Here is a 27284-nt window from a genome sequence, read left to right on the forward strand (position 1 = left end):
CTCTTCTATGTGGTTGACTCTTAATTGCCCTCTGAAGTGGCACAGTAAGCTACTTAGTTGTTCCAAACACTATAGAGAAGTCAAAAAGGAAGAAAACCAGATAGATCACCTGGCATTGACCTAAAAGCACTTGCACCAGATGGACTGCAGCGTTTCGAGAAACAATACTTTTCACTGCACTAATACATGAGACAATAATAAATCAACTCGAAAAACAAGATTGAAACACTCGTTCAGCAATTAGAACTTTTTTTCATAAGATCACACCCTAAATTTCTGACATGTTCCATTGCCTCTTAAAATACGTGAAGTCCAAAGTACATAATGGGGTAAAATGAGTTGTCCAGCTGCTGAACCATTATTCAGTCAAGGCTGACCCATTCTTAATACTGGAACCCCTCCAAAGCAGTGGCAAATAAATGTGACCCTAAAATTTGAACTGAGAAACTGACTGTATGTCTAGAAGGAGCTGCTAAAGTTAGCATTTTGATAATAACAGTAGCATTACAAAGAATTCTACAGAATGGAAATAAGGCATTGGGCCAACAGGTCTATCCTGGTGTTTCAGCGTCTTTTCACCTTACTTCCTCTCACCTATATTCCTTTCTTCTTCGTGTACTTGTCCAATTTACTTTTAAATGCATCCATGCTATTTTGAGCTGTATTTCCATAGACCATTAAAAATAGGGGTGGCACAGTAGCACAGTGGGGCGGCACGGTGGCACAGTGGTTAGCACTACTGCTTCACAGCCCCAGGGACCTGGGTTCGATTCCCGGCTCGGGTCACTGTCTGTGTGGAGTTTGTACATTCTCCTCGTATCTGCATGGATTTCCTCTAGGTGCTCCGGTTTCCTCCCACAGTCCAAAGATGTAGAGGTTAGGTTGATTGACCATGCGAAAATTGCCCCTTAGTGTCCTGAGGTGTGTAGGTAAGAGGGATTAGTGGGTAAAAATATGTAGGGATATGGGAGTAGGGCTTGGGTGTGATTGTGGTCGGTGCAGACTCGATGGGCCGAAGGGCCTCTTTCTGCACTGTAGGGTTTCTGTGGAATAGCGGATAGGACCTCCCATGTGGATGGCCCACCCCATTTCCAACAGATCCAATTTTTGCCAGTGATGGATGGGAGCAAGGTATGTATGATGAATTAACTTTGAAGGTTTCTGTGTATCTCTGCACCATCGACGTCACATGAATCAATTTTAGAATGATGCAAACTCATCTGTCAGGACTTGAAGGGATGAACTTGTGATTTATGTGTAGCGATGTCAGGTCAGCCTGACTTGTGAAAATGTTTCACCGCTGGGTATGACATGTCCCTTAATACAAACTATGAATCTAAATTAGATGGTCATACAAAAAGAGTTTGAACATAGACAAGCTTTTGTTGCTTGACTATTTATTGCTTGCTCCCAAAAGCCCACAGTCTATCCAGAAAGATTGGATGTGCTTTGCAATAAATCAAAAAGAGGTGTAGTAATATGGTTAATATAATATGAAATATTTTTCATACACCTCTTCTTTTTTGTACAGTGATAAAGGAATGAAACATATGGTGGGAAAGGACTGGCGAGAACTTTTCGACTTAGTAATTGTCCAAGCTGACAAGCCAGGCTTTTTTACGGATAAGCGCAAGTAAGTGTTGTCAATAGGGAAAAGGGAAAGAAAAATGGTCTTAATTATTCTGATAGAAAATGCAACAAATGAATATAACATTTTAAATAGCTGTAAACTGTAACTGTTCCTGATACTACAGCAAAATTACTTACAAGCATATTTAAAAATATTTTTATGAAACTAACCAAATGTCTTGAGAGGAATGTTCATTGTACAATGATTGTATGTGGACAGTGAACATTAACTGGGAAAGCATTAATACCCCTATAAATAAGGATTGATTAAAACTGTAGTGGACAGAATGGTAGATGCATTTTTGTAATGTGTACCTACAAAGAACAAAGGAAAGTACAGCATAGGAACAGGTCCTTTGGCCTCCCAAGCCCATGTTAAACATGATGCCCTAACTAAACAAAAAAAAACTTCTGCCCTTACTCAGTCCATATCCCTGTATTCCTTTCCTATTCATTTATCTCCATAAATATATGCTCAAGTTTGTAAAGATGGGCTCTAGTTCTATCCTTCACGTGGGTTTTGGGTGTATATTAAGGCAATTATATAAAAGTCAAGAAAATGTTCTTTGCAAAGTTGACCAGAAAGAAAAATTATACATTCCCCAAATTAACCACATAAAGTAAATATGGATTTTCTGTGTTTTTTATGTAACTATATCTGGCTTCTTGGAATCTAATAACAGACATTGACTCTGCCTGGGGTTTCATCCTCTGGGTAATGGTTGTTTTATTTTTTCAGGCCTTTCAGAAGACTGGATGACATGGGGGTGCTGCAGTGGGACAAAATCAACAGCTTGGAGAAGGGAAAGATGTATAAACAGGTCAGAACAATTGGTCTGTGTTCAGTGCTACACAATATTGGGTATTGCTGGGATCATGTTTTCATGTTGCACAGTATAAAGTGGGAAATCAGCCTTTTCCTTGAACTGACTTTTTCCAGTAGCCTTTGAAAAGGGAGAGAAATAAATATAGGTCAACTCATTTTAGTGGAATTACTTTTTCTCCTAAATTGAAACATAAGCTAAAGCAGTAGAAAGATGTCTCTCTTGGATTATATCTTACAACCTGGTCATTGATATGTTTTGATATGACACAGACCAAGAATACAGGACCGAAACACCTTTGAAGAAATCAAACTTTCTGGATAACGTTAGAATTTTTTAGGGTGCGAATGCATGGAGAAAAAGGAAAATGTTCAGCAAAAACATTGCAGGAAACTGTTTTCGAAAATAATTTACTTTTGAAAATAGTTTACAGTGACACAGTGGCAAGCACTGCTGTCTCAGGGCACCAGGGACCCAGATTCAATTCCAGCCTTGGGTGACTGTGTGGACTTTGCATGTTCTCCCTGTGTCTGTGTGGGTTTCCTCTGAGTGCTCTGGTTTCCTCTCGCACTCCAAAGATGTGCAGGTTAGGTGGATTGGCCATGCTAAATTCACAGGGTAATGGAGACAGAGTGGACAGGAACTCTCCTTTGGACAGTTGGTACAGACTTGATGGGCTGAACAGCCTCTTTCTGCACTGTAAGGTTTCTATGGATTACTGTGGTTTGTGTAGAAGAAGGCGGTGCAGCAAGTTAAGGGAGAAGATCAATCAAGTTCTTATTGAATGGTGCAGTGGGCTGCAGAGGCTGTCGGGCCTCTGTTGGTACTAATTCTTTTATCCTGAAAAGTCACAGTAAAAGGACAGTTTGGTTAACGTGTAAAGCAGTTCTGTTTGATTTTTCTCCCCTTACTCACAACATTACTGAATCTCCAGTTGGCACTTCCAAAGCAGTGGTGGAAAACTGGAGATTAATTGCTGAACTTTATTGATTCTGATAAAGAATAACTTGGAAGCCTACTAGCACAGCAGAAGTAACACTTGTTCCAGCTTCAAAGTGTATTGATTCAGTACCTGATGTACAGCAGTGGAATTCTGAGAGGATGTTTTAATCTAAAGCATTTTCAAATTCACTTGCATTCTGGGCAATATCAGTTCACCAACTATTTAGCCTGCAGAGTGTGGAGAGCTTGCAAAGTGTTGTAAAAGGGAAATTAACCCTTAGAGAAGTTATCATTTTTCCACCCTGGAGTGTTTCCATCTGAAGGGAACTTTAGAATATCTCCTGCACCGTTACCTCTGATATTCTGTTTGGCATCTATCCGTGGCTTTGTCCTATTTCTCATCTACATGCTGTCATAGAACATATAGAACATAGAACATTACAGCACAGTACAGGCCCTTCGGCCCTCAATGTTGTGCTGAGCTATGTCCAATCCCAAGATCAAGCTATCCCCTCCCTATCATTCTGGTGTGCTCCGAGTGTCTATCCAATAACCGCTTGAAAGTTCCTAAAGTGTCCAACTCCACTATCACAGCAGGCAATCTATTCCACACCCCTTGAGTAAAGAATCAACTTTGGACATCCCTCCTATATCTCCCCCATGAACCTTATAGTTATGCCCCCTAGTAACAGCTACATCCACCCAAGGAAATAGTCTCTGCAAGTGACATCTGGATGATGTCACTTGACAACATCATCCAAAAACACACTGGTATCTGTATGTACACTGACAATGCCAACTTTATATCTTGCTACCTCTCTACCCTCCTTCTCTGTCTCTAAATTATAGGAACATAGGAATTAGGAGCAGAAGTAGGCAAATTCAGCCCTTCGAGCCTGCTGTGCCATTCAATCAGATCATGGTTGATCTCTCCTTGGTCTCAAACCCATCCCCCCTCTGTTCCCCATATCCATCTTCCCCTTTTTATTAATGAGGAACTGAATACTTGTCTGATATCTAATACTGAACAAGCAGAAATTGCCTCCAGTTAAAATTCTGCTTCTTAGCCACCAATCTTAACCCTCTCCCTGTCAACTGTCTGAGGCTGAACCAGACACTTTACAATCTCAATGTCATATTTGACCCAGGGAGGAGCTTTTCGGCATACTCCTTTGTCACTAAATTCCCCTGTTTCCATCTCTATAACTCCATTCTTGCCTCAACTCTTATGCGGCTGAAAATCTAATTAATTCCTTTGGTACCTTTAACTCTGACTATTCTAAAGCATTCTTGGCCAGCTTCCATATGTAGACTCCGTTTTGACAACATCCATGACTTGCACAAAATTATGTTTACCCATCTGCTTTGTACTTGCTGTTCTACATTGCTTAACTGGGAGCCAATGCTTTAATTTTCAATTCCATCTTGTCTGGCTCTTCCTTGTCTCTAAGCTCCTCAAGCTCTTCAACCTTCCAAAATATCTGCATTCCTCCAAGTTTGACCTGTGGCATATCCCTAATTTTAATCATGCCATAATTGGTGACCAAGCCTTCACAGCCTAGGCCCAAAGCTCTGCAATTCTCTCCCTAAATCTTTCTGGTTTTCCATGTCCCCAGACACTTATTAACTCCCCTCCCCCTCTTTTATCCAAGTTTCTGGTCATCTGTCTTAATTTCTTCTTAGCTAGCTCAGTGTATATTTTGTTTTATAATGTTCCTTGAAAAGAAGATATGAACTTATAGGCAAGATGAAAATAGTTTCAGGAAATTTGATCATACTTGCTTTTAAGAATATTACTTCCATCAGCATCAGCTGTGCCCCTCAAGTGGAGATTAAAGCTCTCACCTGATCATATTTATCTCTCAACCACTCTTTAAAAAAAAACCTGATTATTTGGTCATCATCTCATTGGCATTTGTTGGACTTTGCTGTGTGCGAATTAATAACAGTCTACATTAAAGCTACACTTCAAAATTACCTTACTGGTTGTAAAGTCCTTTGCTAGAATTTCAGGTCATGAAAGGCAGTCCAGAAGTGCAAGCCTTTCCTTATCCTGGTATTTGTACATTAATAGATGATAATTTGGGCCCAGGCATTTTGAAATCTTGTATTCCTCATTTGAGTCTTTTCATGAATAAAAATATCTTCATGGATAGTCATAGTCAACAGGAGGCAAAGAGCTTAATTTGCCATGTTTCTTTTCAGGAATGTTGTTGCAATGCCCCTGTGTTCACATCTGAATAATGGCTAATCAATTGATATGTCAGAAATTGTGACAACTGTGGAGTTAGTTATATTCCAGCAAGTAGGGTAGGGAATAAAGTGGAAGAAAGGAAAATATTCACAGTAGTTTTCAACACTTGCTAATGATGAATAATTTCTTTACAAATAGAGACAAAATCCATCAAAATTGTCATAAATTGTGTTTTACATAGAGCATAGAACATTACAGCACAGTACAGGCCCTTTGGCCCTCAATGTTGTGGTGAGCTATGTCCAATCCCAAGATCAAGCTATCCCCTTCCTATAATTCTGGAGTGCTCCATGTGCCTATCCAATAACCGTTTGAAAGTTCCTGAAGTGTCTGACTCCACTATCACAGCAGGCATTCTATTCCACACCCCAACCACTCTCTGGGTGAAAAATCTACCTCGGACATCCCTTCTATATCTCCCACCATGAACCTTATAGTTACGCCCCCTAGTAACAGCTACATCCACCTGAGGAAATAGTCTCTGCACGTCCACTCTATCAATCCCTCTCATCATCTTATGGAATGTCTCACAAGGGAGACATTTAACTAATTGAGGTTCTTTTATTTTTGCTGCTTTATGTAAGCACTACTCACAATCCATCACTCAAACCCACCTCCCACCTATTGACTCTGTCTACACTTCCCACCGCCTTGGGAAAGCAGCCAGCATAAGTAAGGACCCCATGCAGCCCGGATATACTCTCTTTCACCTTCTTCCGTCGGGAAAAAGACACAAAAGTCTGAGGACATGTATCAACCAACTCAAGAACAGCTTCCTCCCTGCTGCCATTAGACGTCTGAATGAGTCTACCTCACATTAAGTTGATCTTTCCCTACACCTTAGCTATGACTGTAACACTTCATTCTGCACCCTCTCCTTTCCTTCTCTATGTACGGTATGCTTTGTCTGTTTGGCAGGCAAGAAACAATACTTTTCACTGTATACTAATACATGTGATAATAATAAATCAAATCAATTGATACATAAATCATTTCTGTGCAATTGTGAATGTTTTCAATGAAAGCAAGGCAGTTGGAAAATGGAGAGGTACAAGATATTTCTAATGCTTGAACACTGGTTTCTGATTTTAAATTTGAATCTTGCCTCATCATTCTTTGAACATAGAAATGAGGTAAAACAGCAACTGAGAAATTTGAAATGCAACAGCAGACTATGAGATTTTTTTTAACTTGTCAGTCTGCATGTTGACATATGGGGAAAATGTATATATGGAGGTAACAAGGAAGTTTGCGATTCATATGACAGCTCTAATGGTTGGCATGGACTGTGAGTATACAACAAAAGATACTTAATTGGGATTGAATTGCAGCATTAAAGTCCCTTTGAAAGTCTGTTGTATTTTGTGTCATGTATGCAAATTGACTTTGCATTGAATCAAGGTATTAGGACCTATGCCAAGACGAGCACAACTGCAAAAACTGGGTACTTGGTAGGAATGCTAATGACCATCAGAAGTGATCCAGTGAGAACACGTCACATTGTCTGGAGAATAATTGTAGACTAATTTTTAAAATTTTGCCTGATTATAATGGGCAAAACCTTACTAAAAAATGGCACTGTTGATTCCTGCGTGAAAAATGGAGTGTTTCCCGCTGATGGCATTGGCATGTTTTCAGACTGAATCATATGTCTCATTAGTAATAATTTTTATGCCCACAAGTATCATGCTGCTCCTGTGGCGTCTTCCATCTGATTCACCCACCACGCAACAACTTAACTGCTGCAAGCACCAGGGAACTTCATTTAAATGGCTCCCCAGCACTTATTCTACAACAACTGCAGGAAATGGTAGCCAAGAAGGCAATACCACACTTAAGACCAGGATGCTGGGTGGAGTGGAGCGGAGGTGGGGCACACTTTACTCCCGCTCCAGCAGATAGCCTTATGGCAGGGTCCCCACCTTTGAACAAAGAACAAGGAACAACCCAGCACGGGAAACAGGCCCTTCGGCCCAACGAGCCCACGCTGCCATTTCAACAAAGCATTTTCCCGTGTGTATGTGAATGGTACCCCTAATGTAGCCAGATTCAGGGGAGAATAGTGTAGGGTCAATTTGGTACACCAATCAGCCTAAGAGCACATCTTTGGGTTGTGGGAGGAAACCCACGCAACCACAGGGAGAATGCGCAAACTCCCACAGACACAGGCCCAAATCCATGTATCTGCACAGCTAGCAGTGATAGTCACTGAGCTGTTGTGGTGCCCGTCTGCTGGTCCAGGATTAAGCACACACAATGACACGAAGTACTAGGCCACTCTCAAAACCTCCAAGAGCAGCCCACGCATGACCCACCGTGTGCATGTCCCTCGTTTGACAACAAGGTGGACTGACACCTGTGGATTAAAAGAGACAAAACATTAACATGTAATATTACATTTCCAGCGTTGTCCCGAGGCTCTGACCCTTTTTAATACCGTCTTCTATAACCCTCCATCCCTGTTTCACTCATGTGCCTATCTAAGTAAACCTTAAACAAGTCCAGCGTGCCTGCCTCCACCACCTTACTTGGTAACGCGTTCCATACCCCCACGACCCTCTGCGTGAAAAACCTTCCTCTAGCATCCAAATTATACTTCTCCCCCCGCTCACCCTTAGATTGTGACCTCTTGTAATAGTTGTCCCCAATCTAGGGAAAAGCCTGCCACTGTTGACTCTATCTATTCCCGTCATTATTTTATACACCTCTATCAGATCCCCCCTTAATCTCCGTCTTTCTAAGGAGAAGACCCCCAGTTTTTCCAATCTTTCCTCGTAACTCAGTCCTTCCATACCAGGCAGCATCCTGGTAAACCTCCTCTGCACTCTCTCCAGGGTCTCCACGTCCTTCTGGTAGTAAGGTGGCCAGAACTGGACGCAGTACTCCAAATGCGGTCTAACCAACGTTCTGTACAACTGAAGCATTAGACGACAGCTCTTATACTCTATACCCCTTCCTATAAAGGCTAGCATTCCATAAGCTTTCTTCACAACCTTTTCTACCTGTGTTGACACCTTCAGAGACTTGTGCACTTGCACTCCCAGGTCCCTCTGCATTTCTATACTCTTAATCGGGCTACCTTTTATCATGTAACTCCTCCCTGCATTATTCCTTCCAAAATGCATCACCTCGCATTTGTCAGGATTAAATTCCATCTGCCATCTATCTGCCCAGTATACCAACCTATCTATATCTTGCTGTGTCACCTGACAATCCGCCTCAGTATCCGCCAAATCTGCCATCTTGGTGTCATCTGCAAACTTGCTGATCACACCACGTATGCCCTCTTCCAAGTCGTTTATATATATTACAAAAAGAAGAGGTCCCAGTACTGAGCCCTGCGGCACACCACCGGTGACTGACCTCCAGCCAGAAAAGGACCCTTCCCCTACTACTCTCTGTCTCCTGTTGCCCAGCCAGTTTTCAATCCATCTAGCTACCTGTCCTTGTATCCCATGTGCCTTAACTTTTTCTACCAGCCTACCGTGAGGGGCTTTGTCAAACGCCTTAAATCCATATAGACGACATCAACGGCTTGTCCATCGTCAACCTTTTTCGTCACCTCAAAAAATTCTACCAGATTCGTAAGGCAAGACCTCCCCCAAACAAAGCCATGTTGTGTATCCCTAATCAGATCGCAATGCTCCAAATGCTTATACATCCTATCTCTAAGAATTTTTTCCAATAATTTTCCTACCACCGATGTCAAACTCACTGGTCTATAATTACCAGGGTTATCCCTACTGCCCTTTTTAAACAGCGGTACCACATTAGCTACCCTCCAGTTCTCTGGGACCTCACCTGTGTCCAAAGAAGAGATAAAGATTTGCGTGAGAGGCCCAGCAATTTCATCTTTCACCTCCCTAAGCAGCCTGGGATAAATACCATCAGGCCCTGGAGCTTTATCCGTTTTTATGCTACCTAAAAACCCTAGCACTTCCTCCCTCGTAATGGATATTTCCTTCAAATGATCTACAGCTCCCTCCAAGACATTACAAGACACCAAACCCCTCTCCTTTGTGAATACCGACGCAAAATTTTCATTCAGGATCTCCCCCATTCCCTCAGACTCGATGCATAGCTCCCCTCCTTTGTCCCTAAGAGGACCAGTTTTCCCTTGTTCCTAATATAAGAGTAAAATGCCTTTGGATTTTCCTTAATCCTATCAGCCAAAGCCATTTCATGCCCTCTTTTTGCCCTTCTAACTCCCCTTTTAAGCTCCCCCCTACTCTCTCTATATTCCTCCAGCGCTCTCTCCGTTCCCAGTTGTTTCGACCTAACATATGCCTCTCTCTTCTTCCTGACCAAGTCTTCAATACCCCCTATAATCCACGGCTCTCTAATCCTGCCTTTCCCATCCTTCTTCTTTGCCGGCACATGCCTTTCCTGCAACATTATCAGTTTGCCCTTGAAAGCTTCCCACTTGCCAACCGTGGACTTGCCCACTAACAACCCCTCCCAATCAGTGTCCTTCAGCTCCCTCCTAATCCAGCTATAGCTCGCCTTTCCCCAGTTCAGCACCCTCCCGTTCGGCCGGCACTCATCCCTTTCCATTTTTATCCTAAAGTAGACAGACTTGTGGTCACTGTTAGCCACATGTTCGCCTACCTCAACCTCAACCACCTGCCCCGGCTCATTACCCAACACTAAATCCAGTATAGCCCCCTCCCTAATCGGGCTAGTTACGTACTGCTCCAAGGACCCTTCCAACACACATTTTACAAATTCCTCCCCATCCGTACCTCCAGTTCTAGGCACCTTCCAATCCACTCCAGGAAGATTAAAGTCACCCACTACAGCCACCTTATTCTTTCTGCACCTATCTAAAATGCCTCTGCAAATACCTTCCTCCACTGACCTCGGGCTGTTGGGTGGCCTATAGTATACCCCTAGCATCGTAATCTTTCCCTTTTTATTCCTCAACTCCACCCACAGCGATTCAATCCCTAACTCTTCCATATTATCCTCCCTCGGCACTGCTGTGATGTGCTCCTTTACTAACAACGCCACCCCACCACCTCTCTTCAACCCTCCTCTATCACACCTAAAACACTTATACCTAGGAACATTCAGCTGCCAGTCCTGCCCTTCCTTTAACCACATCTCCGTCACTGCCACCACATCTAAATTCCTTACAAACATCAAGGCCCTAAGCTCATCCGTTTTACCCGTCACACTCCTCGCATTGAAACAGATGCAGTCCAACCCTCCAGGCCCACTCGGAACCTCCTTCCCCCGATAATTTTCCTTTCACCCAAACCTACCCAACTCGCTCCCGACCCCAGTGTCTAATGAGCTATCATTCTCATCCCCACCCCCCCCTCCCTATTAGTTTAAACCCTGCCTAAACACTCCAGCTAACCTCCCTGCTAAGACATTTGTCCCCCTCCCATTCAAATTCTCCCCATCCCTCCTGTACAGGTGCCCTTCTCTCACAAATACTTCCCAGTGATCTACAAAAGTAAAGCCCTCTACCTTGCACCAATCCCTAAGCCATGCATTCAGCTGCATGATCTCATTATTCCTAGCCCTGCTGGTACTAGGCAGCAGCCCAGAGAATGCCACCCTGGAGGTCCTGCTCTTCAGTTTGGACCCCAACTCCCTAAATTGCCTGCGTACATCTGCCCTACTCTGCCTTCCTACATCCTTCTCTCCTACGTGTATTATTGGTTAGTGCAAGCACACTCCAGAAGAGGATGGGGCAGAAGTGTCAAAAGAAAATGAATTATCTTCTACACTCAGCCAGGTTAAGTAAAATCACCCCCAGTCTCCCACTGGACCCCTTACACCCCCAACTCTTTCTCTCATTTTGCCAACACCAGGTACCATGTTCCCTCCAGTAGCTGCTATGTTCCTCACACTCCAGCTCCCACCCAAGCCCCCCACCTGCCACACCTCATCACCAGCTTAAATGTCTACACTCCCACCTATACTCTCCCAATTTGTATTTTTGGTGGACAAACTCAGCCCAGGTTGCATTTATCTGTGCCCCCTGAGCAATGAACAGCCTAGAGGGATTTGGCTGCCTGAGTACACACCCCACCCAGAGGTGAATTGTCAGATTGACACATACGTGGAGCTGTCCTGTGGTATGTATCACGCCACTCCACCAGCAAGGGGTGGGAAGTTTGGAATTTGGGAATTTGCTGGCGCGAATCGTGCCTTCTGGATTTTGAGTGCGTGCCGCCATTCCTGCAGACAGAGAGTGGGGCTCAAAATTGCCTCCAGTGTTAATCTATTGATTTGATTATGTCATCTTTTCAGTGTGTAACTTAGAACAACAATAGCAGTTTGTAAACCTCACTTTATGCAAATTTGTAAATACAAACTCAAAAAGGACTTGCCATTATTTGTACTTCTCGGTGTTTTGGCATGTGCGTACACTTTGAAAATATCAGCAGCTAGGGAGCAGCATTCTGGCTCTGCTAGTTATATTCTGAGATACTATCTCTATTTTAATTGGGACTCGAGAACTGTACACCTGCTTTCCATCAAAAGCCTCTCACTTTCAGTTCACACTGTGTTGAAATTTAATGACAACTAGTTTTGTGCTTTTCAGCATGAATGCCATTGTTTAGGAAGAAAATACCTTCCTAATCTTTGCCTTGTACTGTCCAATAAAGCATCGATCAAATGCAAAGTGAAATTTCCTCAAATCTCCCAACTCTGTCCCTGCCCCAAGCGTAGCAGTGACTCTCTACTATAACTGCAGAAGAGGATTCTAACTGATATGAGGGTGGAATGTAAATAACCTTGCGGTCAATTTCAGGCATGTCAACTATTTACACTTTGGGCATTCAGCATTTTGGAATTGACGTCTGCTTCTCTGTGTTGGCACATGGAAATTGGCAATACTTTATCTAGTTGCAGCTGTCCCGAGGAGTGGAGTTCCTCTGTACACTAGTTTTTGAAAAAAAGTCCCTGGTGCATCCACAACTCTCTCGAGTAGAGGATTGCCAAGATTCACAACCGTCAGAGCGATGGAAGAAATTTCTCTCCATCCCGCTTTTAAATGATCAACTCCTGGTGCTGAGACATTGATCACTGGGGCGAGAGTTTGGCTATCATTGCTTATCAGGGCATAGCGTCTGAGTCAGGAAACTTCCTGACTCCACCTCAGCAAAAGGTACTCCAAATCACAAGGTACTTGCTCTTTTCATAGAATCACAGAATCCCTACAGTGCAGAAGAGGCCATTCAGCCCATTGAGTCTGCACTGACTATCTGATAGAGTATCTTGCTCAGGACTTCTCACCTGCCCTACCTCTGTAACTCCACACATTTACCATGGTTAATCCATCTAATCTACACACCTTGGGACACTAAGGAGCAATTTAGCATCCACTTCGGTGGGAGGAAATTGGAGCGCCCAGAGGAAACCCACACAGGGAGAGTTTGCAAACTCCACACAGATGGTCACCCGAGGCCTGAATTGAACCTGGGTTCCTGGCGCTGTGAGGCAGCAGTGCGAACCGCTGTGCTCTTGTAGGGAGGTGGATGGGCGGTGCTGAAGTTGGACCCACTAACCCTGGAGGTGGATGCGAGGAGGACATGGGTGATGGGAGGGATGTTAATGATGGCGAATACTGACATGGGTTATTTAGAAGGCCTGCCTCCATCCTCTGCAACTTGGTCCCAGTTGCTTCAGAAGATTTTAGATCCTTTATCCCATTCATGAAAGCATCAAAGCTTTTAAAACTTCTTGTACATGCGCCTAGTGGGTATTTTTCCCATGGGCTGAGGGCAGTAAAATGGGGTGGGTATTCATCCCCCTACCTCCTGCTTATCTCCATGATGGTGGAGGCAGGTAGATGCTGTAATCACCCCCACCATATTAAAATGATTAATTAAAGGCCATTTAGACTTTTTATTAAGCCTATTGACCTCACTAATATGCTGTCCACATCAAATACGTTTGATATGTACAACATGGTGCATGCAGAAAACCCAATTTTTAACCTCACATGGTTAAATGGCAGAAAGGAAGGGGGTTCCCTCTTTGGAAGCTGTCCTTGGCTAATAGCTAGGGTGGTGTCTCTCTGCATCTACCCTGTCAAGCTGCCTTGAGTTTTTATTGAGGTCTGAATCTAACGAGTTATATTAGGCTGCCTGTTTTAACCTCTCTTGATTGCCAAACGTAAATAACTGGGACTTCAAAGTGGCGAGAGCTTCTTTGGTGCTTGGTTAGACATTAGTATTAATTTTAACTTTTGGGTGACTATATCAAGAATTCAAATTTCCAATTCTACAAATGAGGTTGCCATCAATTTAGAACAAAAGATGAAAATACTTATAAGTCAAAAGGTATGTTGAAAATAAAATCCACAACAACGTACTTAAAGCTCAAGAATCTTAATATATGAAATTATATGTATACACAGTGTGGGCTGTATTTTAATACAGTAAATGACCTTGAATCGCAGACTCATGCAGTTTTACAGAATTGAAAGCAGTAATGCTCCCCGCAGTGTTTGTCCGTGAGATGTGGTTTTAGCCTCACTGACAAAGCAGGAATTTTTAGTGTGCTTAGAGTAGGGAATTATTATTCTTAACATTTAAAATTGGGCTGTGGTGCTGTTCATATAAAACAGCTGTTGCCATGGGAACATTGCCATAGACGTCTACAATTGTCTGCAGCTGATTGAGTACGAATGGTTGGAATTTCTGTTGCCTGACAGTAGCTGGTGAACTTATATAACCTTATCCCAGACATTTGTCTGCTTAACAGACAGAGGGATGCTGTAAGCAGCCTGAAAGCACACTGGATTCCTTGTTCAACCACAGGCTACACTGCTGAGCAGTCAGCATGGACAGTACCCTCAGCACAAGTTCCCAAAGACCAGCGAATTTCTTGCAAGTAACAAATTAAGGCTGAAGGAACAGTCACGTTACTAATGCACACCCACCTCCACTGGCCACCTTCAGCATTGGTGGGAAGTATGTACTTAAGACCTTGAGTAAATGAGAGTGCTTTTAAGACCTGGGTGTAAAACAAAGTCAACACAAAAGCATATGGCCTGTTGAAGGAAGGCTTGGCATAGTAAAGAAAGAAACAACTTTGACTTTAATCAGATCTCTTCCATTTCTACAATACAACTGGCAGCTGCTTTGTACAAAATGTTAAAAGTTGGCAGATTTTATTAAATGTTGTGGATCAGGCCCATGTCACTGATAAGATATTAAATGATGAGAGAAAAGATGCTGGCCATCACAAATTGATCTATAATTAAATCTGTTTGGCAAACACACGTCTTGTCTGGCCTTGGAACCAGATATATGATATACTTTAACACCAAAATGTGAAAGAACTGAGAGTTCTTTTGTGGCTTTGCTAAACTATCGACTAACCTTGGTGTCCTATTTTGTGAAACTTTAAAGAATTTTGTATAGTCTTGTGTTTTGATAATTGCTTTGTAATTAAGCTGTTGGCAGTGAAACCCAGTTATTTTGGAGATAGCTTCTGGTTGTTGTGCACATTACGTAAATTCTTTCTGCTTGGCTGATTTAAAATAATCAATGATCAGCAGGAAAAGGTTTTTTGCGCCTCAAACAATAGCAGTGATCAGACCAGTTAACTTAACTAATCATAGGAAGGTTTATTACGAGGTGGTTGATTCACAAAATATTTGTTCAGTATGCATATTTATTGAACACATATGGCTGCTGTATATATTTTGTAAGATGCTACACCAATTTTTTTGGATTATGTCTGTATTTGTCCATGTTTCCTGCAACTTTTAACATAAGACATTTTTGACAATTCTTAATGCACATTTAAGCAAAAGAACATTTTGGGTGATTGTATCCAGATACCCTTATAGTTATATGTTAGCACTAACATTTTATTAATGCATAGTTTAGAAATAAGTCCCTTTTTTTTCTAAAGGAATCATTAGAATCCCGACAATGCAGCAGGAGGCCATTTGGCCCAGAGTCTGCACCTTTGACAGAGCATTTTTCTCAGGCCCACTGCCCACACCCCCTGTAGCCCCATACATTTAGTCCACTAATCAATCTAATCTACACATCTTGGGACACTAAGGAGCAATTTAGCAAATCTGCACATCTTTGGACTGTGGGAGGAAACTGGAGTACCTGGAGGAACCTCCGCGGACATGGGGCAAACCTGCAAACTCCGCACAGACAGTGACCTATGGCTGAAATCAAACCTGGGTCACCAGTGCTTTGAGACAGCAGTGCTAACTACTGTATCACCGCGCCATTCATATTTGTTCCTAAATTGATAAGTTAATTGTTTGTTCAATCATGACATCAGGGAAATGAATGAATTACTGCAATATATTACTGCTTTAAATCAAATAACGTTTATTTATGTCATACTTTTCTGGCCGTTGTGCCATTCCAAAGTGCTTTACAGCCAATGAAGTACCTTTTGAAGTAATCACAATTATGTGGGCAGACACGGAGAGGTCATTTTGTGCATTTTAAGGTCCTGCAACAGACAGTTAGATTAATGTCCAGAACCTGTGTTTCATTGATGTCAATTGAATGATAAATGTTGGTATAAACAACTGCCTGCTTCTTTTCAAATAGGGACATAGGGCCTTTACCATCCAAGCAAGCAGGGAGATGTGGCTTTGCTTTACTGCATCATTGAAATGGTGACACTTCTAGCGTTGCAAGCTCCCTCAGCCCTAGACTGAAATGTCAGCCTAGATTTAACTGCTAGAGCCCGAGGTGGGCTTTGAACTCATGCCCTTCAAAAGTGGCAACTACTGAGTCAAGCTGACAGTTGATTTTCCAGATTCATTAAGAAAATCCTCTTTATGTGCATCAGCAATTGTGTGCAAAAATCTTGTGTATTTTTTTTCACTGAAAAAAGTGAGCAAAAAATGTTTGAAGTAAACTCAGAAATGGCCTCTCAATCCAAACTAACCCAGATCTCCCAGGTCAGTTTATTTTTCTATAGATGCCTTCGCCATTTGTATTTGACAAGTGCCATTTCATCCCTCTGTCTGTTTGAACCCAGAATCCAACATATATCTTATCAGGTGTTCTGGCTGTATTTTTCAGCATTTCATAACTGCCGCTTTGTGGCATACACTGATCAATTGTTCTATCAGCTTTGAGGTTTCCAAGAATCTGTTTGAAGCATTGCTTGAGAACCTCTCCACAACTGTTGAAGATCAAACCCACATCGATCCCACTAAACATTTCCGAAATTTCAAGCCTTCCTCATCTTTCTCCTCTCAATCTGCAGGGAAACCTATTTGATTTCCTACGGCTGACAGGCTGGGGCGGATCCAAGGTGCTTTATTTTGGTGACCATCTGTACAGCGACCTAGCAGTAAGTACAACTTTTTCATTGGAACTTTTGAGGTGATGTTTGAATAGAAATCGTACAGCAATGTATAAATTAATGGCAGCTTTATGGATCAGCTCACAAAATAAGTGCATTGTGAATGAGGAGAAAGCTGAGGGATTATGCTTTGATCCATAACTGATGATACTCAGTCAAACATTTAGAAGTGTTTCTATTTGGATATCCTGAACTAGTTTCCTACTTATAATTCACAGAAACCCTACAGTACGGAAAGGGGCCATCCTGCCCATCGAGTCTGCACCGCCCACAATCCCACCCAGGCCCTATGCCCATATCCCCACCCACTTACCCACCAATCCCTCTAAACCTACGCATCTCAGGATACTAAAGGCAATGTTAGGATGGCCAATTAACCTGCCCAGCACATCTTTGGACTGTGGGAAGAAACCGGAGCACCCGGAGAAAACCCACACAGACACGAGGGGATTGTGCAAATTCCACACAGACAGTGATCCAAGCCGGGAATCAAACCCAGGTCCCTGGAGCCATGAAGCAGCAGTGCTAACCACTGTGCTACCGTGCCAGTATAATTGCCAATATACCACTTACCCGATTTATTGATTTGGCTGGGATTCTTCTTTAATGTATTTATTTAAGGGAGAAAGATTGACTTTGTCTAATGACGTCTGACACATACTAAGGACAGAATGGATGATTTGTTAGAAACAACTTGCATTTTTTCTTCACACAGAAGTTTTGATTTAGAGAAAGAGCTGCTGTGTTATACTTATAGCTTAATTGAAAGTTGTTGTTTTCTATGCAATGACACGGTTGTGAGCCCTCAGTGTTGTCAGATCCACAATCTGCTTGTAGGAAACTGAAATGATTTGCCCAACAACTTCAGCACAAGTGGAATTGAACTTGAGAAGAGTAACACAGAGCATTATGGGTTGACGAATGTTTTAATTTACCGAGCTGGCAATCTTCCATTATCAGTCGTGACAGAGAAGGTGACCTTCATTCTATTGGTTGCTGATCCCACATAGGATCTAAGTAAAATGAATTTTACAAAATCTCCATTGGATTAAATCACTTTAATTAATAAACTTGAAACTTCAACATTAATTTAAAGTTTGTGGCAGTGACCTCTCAATGATATTAATGGCTGGAAAATCTAATGCTGTTAAACTGCTGCAATTTATTATCAGTAGTCTGGAGTTAGTGAAATGATGCTGTTGTGTTGTAATCTCGCTGTTTCTATTGCCAGTGGCAGTTAGCTTTTTCACTTGTATTCACAGGATCAATGCTGTATTTCAACAGAAAATTATGCATGTAGGCCCGAGGTTTTAGTATTTATCCTTGATTTTAAAATAATCCAATTTGTAATCCATTTTCCATTGAAAAGTAAACTATATCAGGAAAGCAAATGGCTTATAGGGCGTTGTTATAAAGTGCAAGATTTCACATCAATCAAGGTTGCACGAGTGTTAAGTATTGAGGAGTGTAAACCAACCCTCTTCAAAGGATGTAATTGGAGATGACACGCTAACGTTTTCACCCATCATCCAATCGCAGAGGTTTATACAGCTTTTATCTTTTGTGATCAATAGGATCTAATGCTTCGACATGGCTGGAGGACAGGAGCAATTGTACCAGAATTGGATACAGAAATCAGCATCATTAATACTGAGCAGTTTACACATGGACTGACCTGGCTTCAGGTCCTAACAGGACTTCTGGAGAGACTGCAGGTAATGTCACTACTAATACCTTATGCATCCTGGTTCAAGCAGGTCTTGCTGGACTGCAAGCTTACTATGTCTGAGAAGTAACTTAGCAGAGGTTTCAAGTTTTGCACCAACCTTTAATTGTGAAATTCCTATTATTCCCATTATTCTTAATGATAGCTTGAATGACAACCATTCTTCTCACCCTATCTGTTTCAATGGAAAACCTCATTAACAGAGGAAAGCTATACTGATTTCAATTAACTCGTAACTTCCTGGCTCCAGACTTGGGGAATCCCTCTCAGAAGTTCCCAGGTGAGACTCTATCCAGCAATTATCCAGAAGGGCTAACTTCCCATGGACAAATGCTCTGAGCTGGGAATCATTTGACACAGCAATTTGAATGGCTAACCTTAGATAGTTCTGCCGGTGTTACGCTAATGGTTACTCTGAAAAAGCTTGAAGAAGTAAAAGCACTTCTAATTTCAACATAACTATTTTAAACAGCTTCTCTGTCACCCTCACAGGAGGGCTTCAACCCCAACACTGCATTCTCCACCCTTGAGTCCGCATCTGCACAAGTTTCCGCCACCCCTCTGACCTCAACTCCTCCCCCCGCAACCAACCTGACCTGACCTGAACCAACTGGACCCCCGACCCAATCTAACCCCCACCCATCTGATATCCGCTATGTCTGTACTGTTTTGAGCAATGTTGCCGTGGTAATGGAATATTGATATTTAATCAGAACAGGGACCGAAATGCTTACTGAACAGTAAATTTGAAAGTCTGAAACTGATATCATAAAATGATTTGCTGAACCACATGACAATATATTGTATCCACAGACATACCAGGATGCTGAGTCCAAGCAAGTGCTCAATGAATGGATAAAGGAGAGACAAGAATTAATGTAAAGTATATCTTTCTTTTGCTATGATGAATGTTTTGCACAAGGTGAAAAATATCATGTTGAACTCTACAATTATAAATAGTGCATTAAATGACACCGAGGCAACTGTTATGAGCTCCAGAAACTGAACTACCCTGTAATTGTATGGTGTAATCTGATGGAGGACATGCTAAGGGGTGAAGCTTCATCAGTGAAGTGCTAATGGAGCTCTAGATGAGAGGAATCAAACAAGAATAAGTTTGGAACAAGAATAAGTCAGTACAACAGAACAAAGCAGTCATTGTGTGTGGCTGCTGTTGGTATATAGACAATGTAGTGAGCGTAGTTATATACTACAGGTTCCCCATATGATTGTGATGGGCTGTCTGGGATGGGGAGGATGGGGTGTTGGTGGTGTGGGGGAGTCGGAGTGGATGGGTGGGGAGGGTAGTTATTGGTTACATTGTAGCAGCAAATTAGAACCATCTAACTACAGTTTCATATAGAGAACGATGTCTATCTGGCAGGGATGGGTGAGGGACATTCTTTTCTCCTTTTCAAATTATGTTCCTTTTTGTATTGGCTCCAAGGTGCAGTGAGTTATCTCACTCCTTTAATGTTGCAGATCATAAATTCCAGTGATCAATGCCCTGCATATTCTGCTGTTTTGAAAAATCACTACTGTTTAAAAGTAATTTGAAAATAATCATTTTTAAGACTATAGGTCTGTAGTGGATAAGTTGTGAGAAAGTATTCTGAGAAACAGGATCTACAGGCACTTAGAGCAAAGAGTGATTAGGGACAGTCAGCATGGCATTGTGAGTGGAAAATCACAAATATGATTGCGCCTTTTGAAGGAGTAACCAAGAAAGTACATAAGGGCAGTGCAGTTGATGTTGTCTACGTGGACTTTAGCAAGGCCTTTGACAGGCTACTGCATAAGCTGTTGCATGAGGTTAAATCTCACAGCATCCAGGGTGAGGTAACAAAATGGATACAAAATTGGCTTGGTGACAAAAGAAGAGGGTTTTTGTAGAGGATTGTTTTTCAAACTGGAGGCCTCTGACCAGGGTATGCCTCAGAGATCAGTGGCTGGGTTCACTGTTGTCATTTATATTAATGATTTGGATCAGAATTTAGGAGGCATAGTTAATAAGTTTGCAGATGACACCAAGATTGGTGGCATAATGACAGTGAAGAAGGTTATCTAATCTTGCAACAGGATCTTGATCAATTGGGCTAGTGGGTTGACAAATGGCAGATGGAGTTCAATTTAGATAAATGTGAGGTGACGCATGTTAGCTGATTGAACCAGGGCAGGACTTACTCAGTTAATGCTAGGGCGTTGAGGAGAGTTATAGAACAAAGAGATCCAGGGGTACGCGCACATAGCTCCTTAAAAGTGGAGTCACAGCTGGACAAGGTGGTGAAGAAGGCATTCAGCATGCTTGGTTTTATTGGTCAGAACATTGAATGCAGGAGTTGGGATGTCTTGTTGAAGTTGTACAATGATGTGGATATGCCGGCGTTGGACTGGGGTAAACACAGTAAAAAGTCTGACAACACCAGTTTTCAGTCCAACCGATTTATTTGATAGTAAATTCACAGCTGATAGTGAATTTACTATCAAATAAATCGGTTGGACTGAAACCTGGTGTTGTCAGACTTTTTATGAAGTTGTACAAGACATTGGTAAGGTCACACTTGGAATTCTGTGTACCATTCTAGTTACCCTGTTACAGAAAGGATATTATTAAACTAGAAAGAGTGCAGAAAAGATTTATTAGGATGCTACTGGGACTATATAAGGAGGCTGGGTAGACTGGGATCTTTTTCCCTGGTGCATAGCAGACTTAGAGATGATCTTATAGCAATCTATAAAATAATGAGGGCCATAAATAAGGTAGACAATACAACATATTTTCTTAAAGGTAGGGGAGTCTAAAACTAGAGGGCATAGGTTTAAGGTGAGAGGGGAGAGATACAAAAGGGTCCAGAGGGGCAATTTTTTCACAGAGCGTGGTGAGTGTCTGGAACAAGCTGCCAGAGGTAGAAAGTAGAGATGGGTACAGTTTTGTCTTTTAGAAAGCATTTAGAGAGTTACATGGGTAAGATTGATATAGAGGGGTTTGGGACTAGCTTAGTGGTTAAAAACTGGGCGGCATGGACAAGTTGGGCCGAAGGGCCTGTTTCTATGCTGCAAACCTCTATGGCTCTAAGAGACCTAGAAAAAGATCAAAGAAATTACTGCAGATGCTGGCATCTGAAACAAAAACAGAAAATGCTGGAAAATCTCAGCGGGTCTGATAGCGTCTGTGGAGAGAGAATAGCACCAATATTTGAAACATTTGATGTTGTGATCTTCCAGCATTTTCTATTCTTGATTCTTCTAAGATCCCTCAGTCCATTCTGGCACATTCTGCTCCCCCAGCTGTTACAAGATAAAATATTAATGTTACAGGATAACATTGGTAACATAATATGATGGTATGAGGGCTTCAAAAGTTATGTATTTTTGCTATATCTGAGGTTGATAAAGAGTAATACAAATGCAAAATGCTGAGATGCTGAAAATGTTCAATTTCAGATCATTATTCCTTTTATTTTGAATGATATCTGTTGGCAATGATTTTATTACCAAAGTTAATGCTCTCTTGGACCCATCCTAGTCAAAAAGCAGAATATTGCAGATGCTGAAATTTGAAATAAAAAGCAAAATGCTGGAAATACTCAGCAAGTTATGGCAGAACTTGTGTTTCTTTTCCTGTTCAATTGTCATTTCCTTAACCAGCAAATCTCTTCTCTTCTGACATTACATTACATGACATTACAGACCCTTCCATTTGTTTTTTTGATGCCTCTTTGTTCCCTCCCTTGTGCTTACTTGAAACCTGTTAATTCTCCAAATTTTTCAAGTACTGACAAAAACTCATTGGTCGGAAACGTTTACTTGGTTTCTCTCTCTACAGACACCGTCTAACTGTGAAGTGCTTCCAGCATTTTCTCTTTGTATTTCAGAGTGTTAAGGATAATGTTAGATTGCAGCCTTGATTTCAAAGAATCATAGAGTCCCTACAGTGCAGAAGGAGGCCATTTCGTCCATCGATTTCCCCAGACCCTATCCCCATAACCCAACATATTTACCCTGTTAATCCAGCTGACACTAATGAGGAATTTAGCATGGCCAATCAACCTAACCTCCACATCTTTGGAGTATGGGAAGAAACCAGAGCACCCAGAGCAAACCCATGCAGACACAGGGAGAATATACAAATTCCACACAGTCACCTGAGGCTAGAATTGAACCTGGGTCCTTAGCTGTGAGGCAGCAGAACTAGCCATTGTGTCACATACTACCATGCTGCCATCATTGAATAGTGGAACAACCTTGTTTGAATATCCTGTTCCTACATTTCTGCATCTGTGCCAATGTGTAAAATGTATCAATAATGCTTTAAGTGGTTCAAAATTGGATTTTCAGAGGACGCAGTTTTGTTCTTGCTAACAAGTTATTTGATCTCCTGTGGCACTGTATGTAGGTAGTGAAGATAATGGGATTCATCCAACAGTCACAATACATGCCAGCTTGTATTGTACCAAATGGATATCATTGACAGAAGTGGGGCAGATGCCTAAAGGCCACTTTCCTAAGCAAATAAGGGTTCTGACTTGTGTTTAAATGAGGGATGAAAGATGATTGGGAATGAGACTGCAACAAAATGAGTCTAATAATTTGAGAGGCTGTTGCAAATTGTTTTTTTAACCTTATTTTAGGTCTCTGACAAAGAACTTGTTCAACCCCCAGTTTGGGAGCATCTTCAGGACCTATCACAACCCGACCTATTTTTCACGAAGGCTGTGCAGGTTCTCTGACATCTACATGTCGTCCATCAGCTGTCTGCTGAACTATGACACGACCTACACCTTCTACCCCAGGCGGACTCCTTTGCAACACGAAGCCCCACTCTGGATGGACCAGCTTTGCACGGGCTGCATGAAGACTCCTTTCCTAGAAGAAATGGTGCACATGCGATAAACTCAATCAGGTCTCAACTGCAGAACAGTGCATTTAATTTCTACAGTGAGAAAAAGGTTATCCCACATGTGTTTATTTGAAAACGTGTGAATTGAGTATTTAAATGGAAAATGATAATGGTGAAATAGTGGTGACTATGTTGCCAACCCTTCCTAAACTAGGCCCTTTTCCACCACAGTGTTTTCTGGTTGATGGCAATACCTGCTGTAGTTTTTCACCTTTTTAAATTAGAATTTACTTGTATTGATTCCAAAGGGTAATACTGTCACTAAAAATATGGCAAGGTCTGGAAAGATGGGCATTATTTATGCTCATTGTTCCTACATCTTGGAAATGAGAAGCACAAAGTGCACTTAAAAGTAGAATTGTATTGTATTGTGAATATTCATTTTGATACATTTGATGTTGGACTTGTTAAAGGGAGGAATTGTATTTCTGTGCTCAGTTGTATTTATAGATGAAATCCTATACAAGGGTGTTTTAAGCATGGTCATCTTAAAATCATTTTGGAAATGCACAGAAGACTGATTTTTACTTCAAACAGCAGCAGTTTACGTGCACTGGCTTTTTAATGTGCTTAAAATATACTGGTAAAAGATGTTTTCTACCATGTGATCTAGGCCAGATTGCCAGCCTGTGGTTTCTAATACCCACTGGGTTACAGTAATTGAATCTCTTTGAATCAGCAACCAAGTTGATTCTACTTGAGTTCAAGCTTAATTTTTAAAAACAACCTTTCTCCCATTAACAACATTCTCGCACATGTAACTTTTAATATCCGGGTCTGATCTTGCCATGGATTGTGAGTGCAGAATTTTCCCATCCTGCCCACTGTGGGAATCATAGCAGGTGGGACAGAAAATTTGACAGACCATTTAAACATCTGTTGATCTCATGCTGGAATTTCCTGACTTGTGGCCTGTGTGGCTGGAAAACCCCGCTATGAGACTTATCCAGGTGTTTTAGCATTTTAAATAATGGGAATATTGCGTCCTGAGGAATATACTAAGCTATAGATGCATCAGCATAACGTTGGAATTATTATTAAGGGAATTTTCATGCAGTTTGAAATAAATTTCACTCTGCGTCAAAATTGTATACAAAAATTGTATTACTTGTGCACCAGCAGGTTTAACTGACTGTGGACAACACGTATATACCTCGTCTAATATTGATATAGTTAGCAGATTGATGAAAAACAAACAGATTTGAGGCATACTGCAAACATTAGCCTTGATCAGAAATGTTGAGTGGTTCATGGATGTCTTCAGACTCTGAGTTTCAATTAGTCATTACTTGTGCTATTTTATGTACAGTAATATCATGGACATAATATTAAGCTTTTGCATCACTTCAGTAAGAGTAATGCCACCATGAAATTCACAACAGGAAATATCTGAAAACTGCACTGGGTGCAGTGGGTGAAAAGAAAGACTTTGCATTTACTCAGCCTTTTTCAAAACCACAAGTTGTCTTGAGCATTCTGCAGTCAACAAAGAGACCATAACCTTGAACAAAATAAACTCATTGGCGGAATTTAATGTCATCCCCCAGGTGAGTTTGGTGATGAGGGGCATTGAATCAGGTGGAAGCAGACCAGAAGGGGACCCTACCTCCTTCCAGTTAGGTGGGATGGGAAGGCTTGTGGATTTTCGTCCTGTCTCCCTGCAATTATTGCCCACTTAAGGGCCTCATCTACCCATTGAGCTTACTTGCAGCCTTCCAGATGGATCAAAGTTACTCAGCACCTGGCTGTGACACCCAGCATTGAGAAATTGGGGGAGGAGGGGCCACTGAGACCACCGTGCTCTCCCTCGGTCCTTGCTGCCAAAACACCTTTCTTCTCCCCATGCTCCAATCCTGGGCCTTGGGTGGATGCAGTACCAGCAGCAGTCACTGCCTCCCCAGTGGTGTTACTAAGCAATGCACAGCTGTCAGTCTCTGGCCAGCTCTCTCAAGGGGGCTGGGACTTTTGCTCCCAGAGTTATTAATCCTGGCAGAGGTAGCCACAGCTGAATTAAGTACCTTAAGTGATCGGCACCTAATTTGTCAGGCCTTCCTGGTAGTAGACAAGACAGGTCTCTGAGCTGGTGGGCCTGGGTTCAATTCCAGCCTTGTGGAGTTTGCACATTCTCGTCACGTCTGCGCAGGTTTCCTCTGGGTGCTCCAGTTTCCTCCCACAGTCTAAAGAATTGCAGGTTAAGTTGATTGGCTATGCTAAATTGACCCTGGTGTCAGAAGGATTAGCAGGGTAACTATGTGAAGTTATGGGGATAGGGCCTGGGTGGGATTGTGGTCAGTGCAAGCTCGATGAGCCAAATGACCACCTTCTGCACTGTTGGGATTCTACAATTCTTGCAAAAAGGGATGAATAATTAAAGGTTTCCATTCTGCATTCAATCATATTTAACGGCAGCTGAAGTTATATTTTACTTTCATTCATCCATATAATTAAGCGATTTTTTTTTTTTCAGCTTATTTCCTTCTGTAGGGTGTCAGTTGTATCTCAATTTCTGGAACTATTCTCATGCAGTTGGGTCAGGGGATAATGGATTCAAGTTCCAACTCTAAGATTTGAGTTCAAAAATCTAGACTGGCACTTCAGTGCAACACTGAGGAGAGTGCAGCACTACTGGGGGTCTGCTTTGAATGATACGTTAAACTGAGCTCTCTCCGGTCAACATCGAAGATTCTGTAGCACAAATGTGAAGAGGAGCAGAGGAGTTATCCTCAATGCCCTGGCCAAAAGTTATCCTTCAACTGACATGAGTCAAACAGATTCTTTGGTCATTATCACATTGATGCTGCAGAGCTTGCTGTGCACAAAATGACTGCCTTATTTCCTACATTATAAAAGAGACTGCGCTTCAGAATTTCTTGGTTGGCTGTGCAATGCTTGGGATGCTCCAGATTTTGTGAAAGTGCTATATAAATGCATTTTCTTTTGCCACCAGGGAAGACTTCTTTTCTTTGATTTTTCCCTGTAGCGTTTATCCACATCCCTGCTTTCCCGGAGGTCATGACTTGTCAATGAAACTGGGCATTGACACAGTAGTGGTCTTCCTACTTTATTCATGAAAGCATTCTTTCAAATACAACTGGTAGTGAGGATCAACAATTAGGAGACACCATAGTGACCCATCCTATTCTTACCTCAGCCCCAATGCATGCAGTGACAGGAATGCTGGAATTGAATTGATTTATTATTGTGACTTATATTGGCATACAGTGAAAAGTATTGTTTCTTGTGAGCTGTTACAGATAAAACATGCGGCTTAGAGTACTTAGGGGAGAAAAAAAGGAGAGGCTGCAGAATATAGCGTTATAGCTACCGATAGGGTGAAGAGAAAAATCAGCCTAATGTTTGATAGGTCCATTTAAAAGTCTGATGGCAGCAGGGAAGATGCTGTTTTTGAATTGGTTGGTACGTGATCTCAAACTCTTGCATCTTTTTGCTGAAGGAAGCAGGTGGAAGAGAGTATGTCCAGGGTACTTTACTATCCTGGCTGCTTTCCCGAGACAGCAGGATGTGTTCTAAATACACTAAACATTATTTGACCGACTGCAGCTTGAGGCTTGTTTATGTCTCTGCTGCATATTCATCTGATGCTGCCTTTATCTGCCATTGAGTCCTCCAGTTTCGAGTGACCCTTATCTTACGGTCTGAATATGCCCAACATTCTTCACCATTTTAATT

The 27284-nt window shown here is 41.9% G+C and overlaps 1 protein-coding gene across 1 annotated transcript in view; it reads left to right on the forward strand.

The window, feature by feature from the left end:
* Window positions 1-25206, forward strand: part of nt5dc2 (5'-nucleotidase domain containing 2) — a 64872-nt gene extending 39666 nt beyond the window's left edge. Inside the window, exons 9-14 of the mRNA XM_080181777.1 lie at window positions 1532-1633; window positions 2369-2450; window positions 16870-16956; window positions 18543-18683; window positions 19508-19572; window positions 23326-25206. Coding sequence (XP_080037903.1) covers window positions 1532-1633; window positions 2369-2450; window positions 16870-16956; window positions 18543-18683; window positions 19508-19572; window positions 23326-23587 — 739 coding nt within the window. The 3' untranslated portion in view covers window positions 23588-25206. The remainder of the gene's footprint in view (window positions 1-1531; window positions 1634-2368; window positions 2451-16869; window positions 16957-18542; window positions 18684-19507; window positions 19573-23325) is intronic.
* Window positions 25207-27284: the final 2078 nt, after the last annotated feature.

Source organism: Carcharhinus amblyrhynchos, chromosome 3 (assembly GCF_965287045.1).
Source record: "Carcharhinus amblyrhynchos chromosome 3, sCarAmb.v2.hapA, whole genome shotgun sequence".
Taxonomy (NCBI): domain Eukaryota; kingdom Metazoa; phylum Chordata; class Chondrichthyes; order Carcharhiniformes; family Carcharhinidae; genus Carcharhinus; species Carcharhinus amblyrhynchos.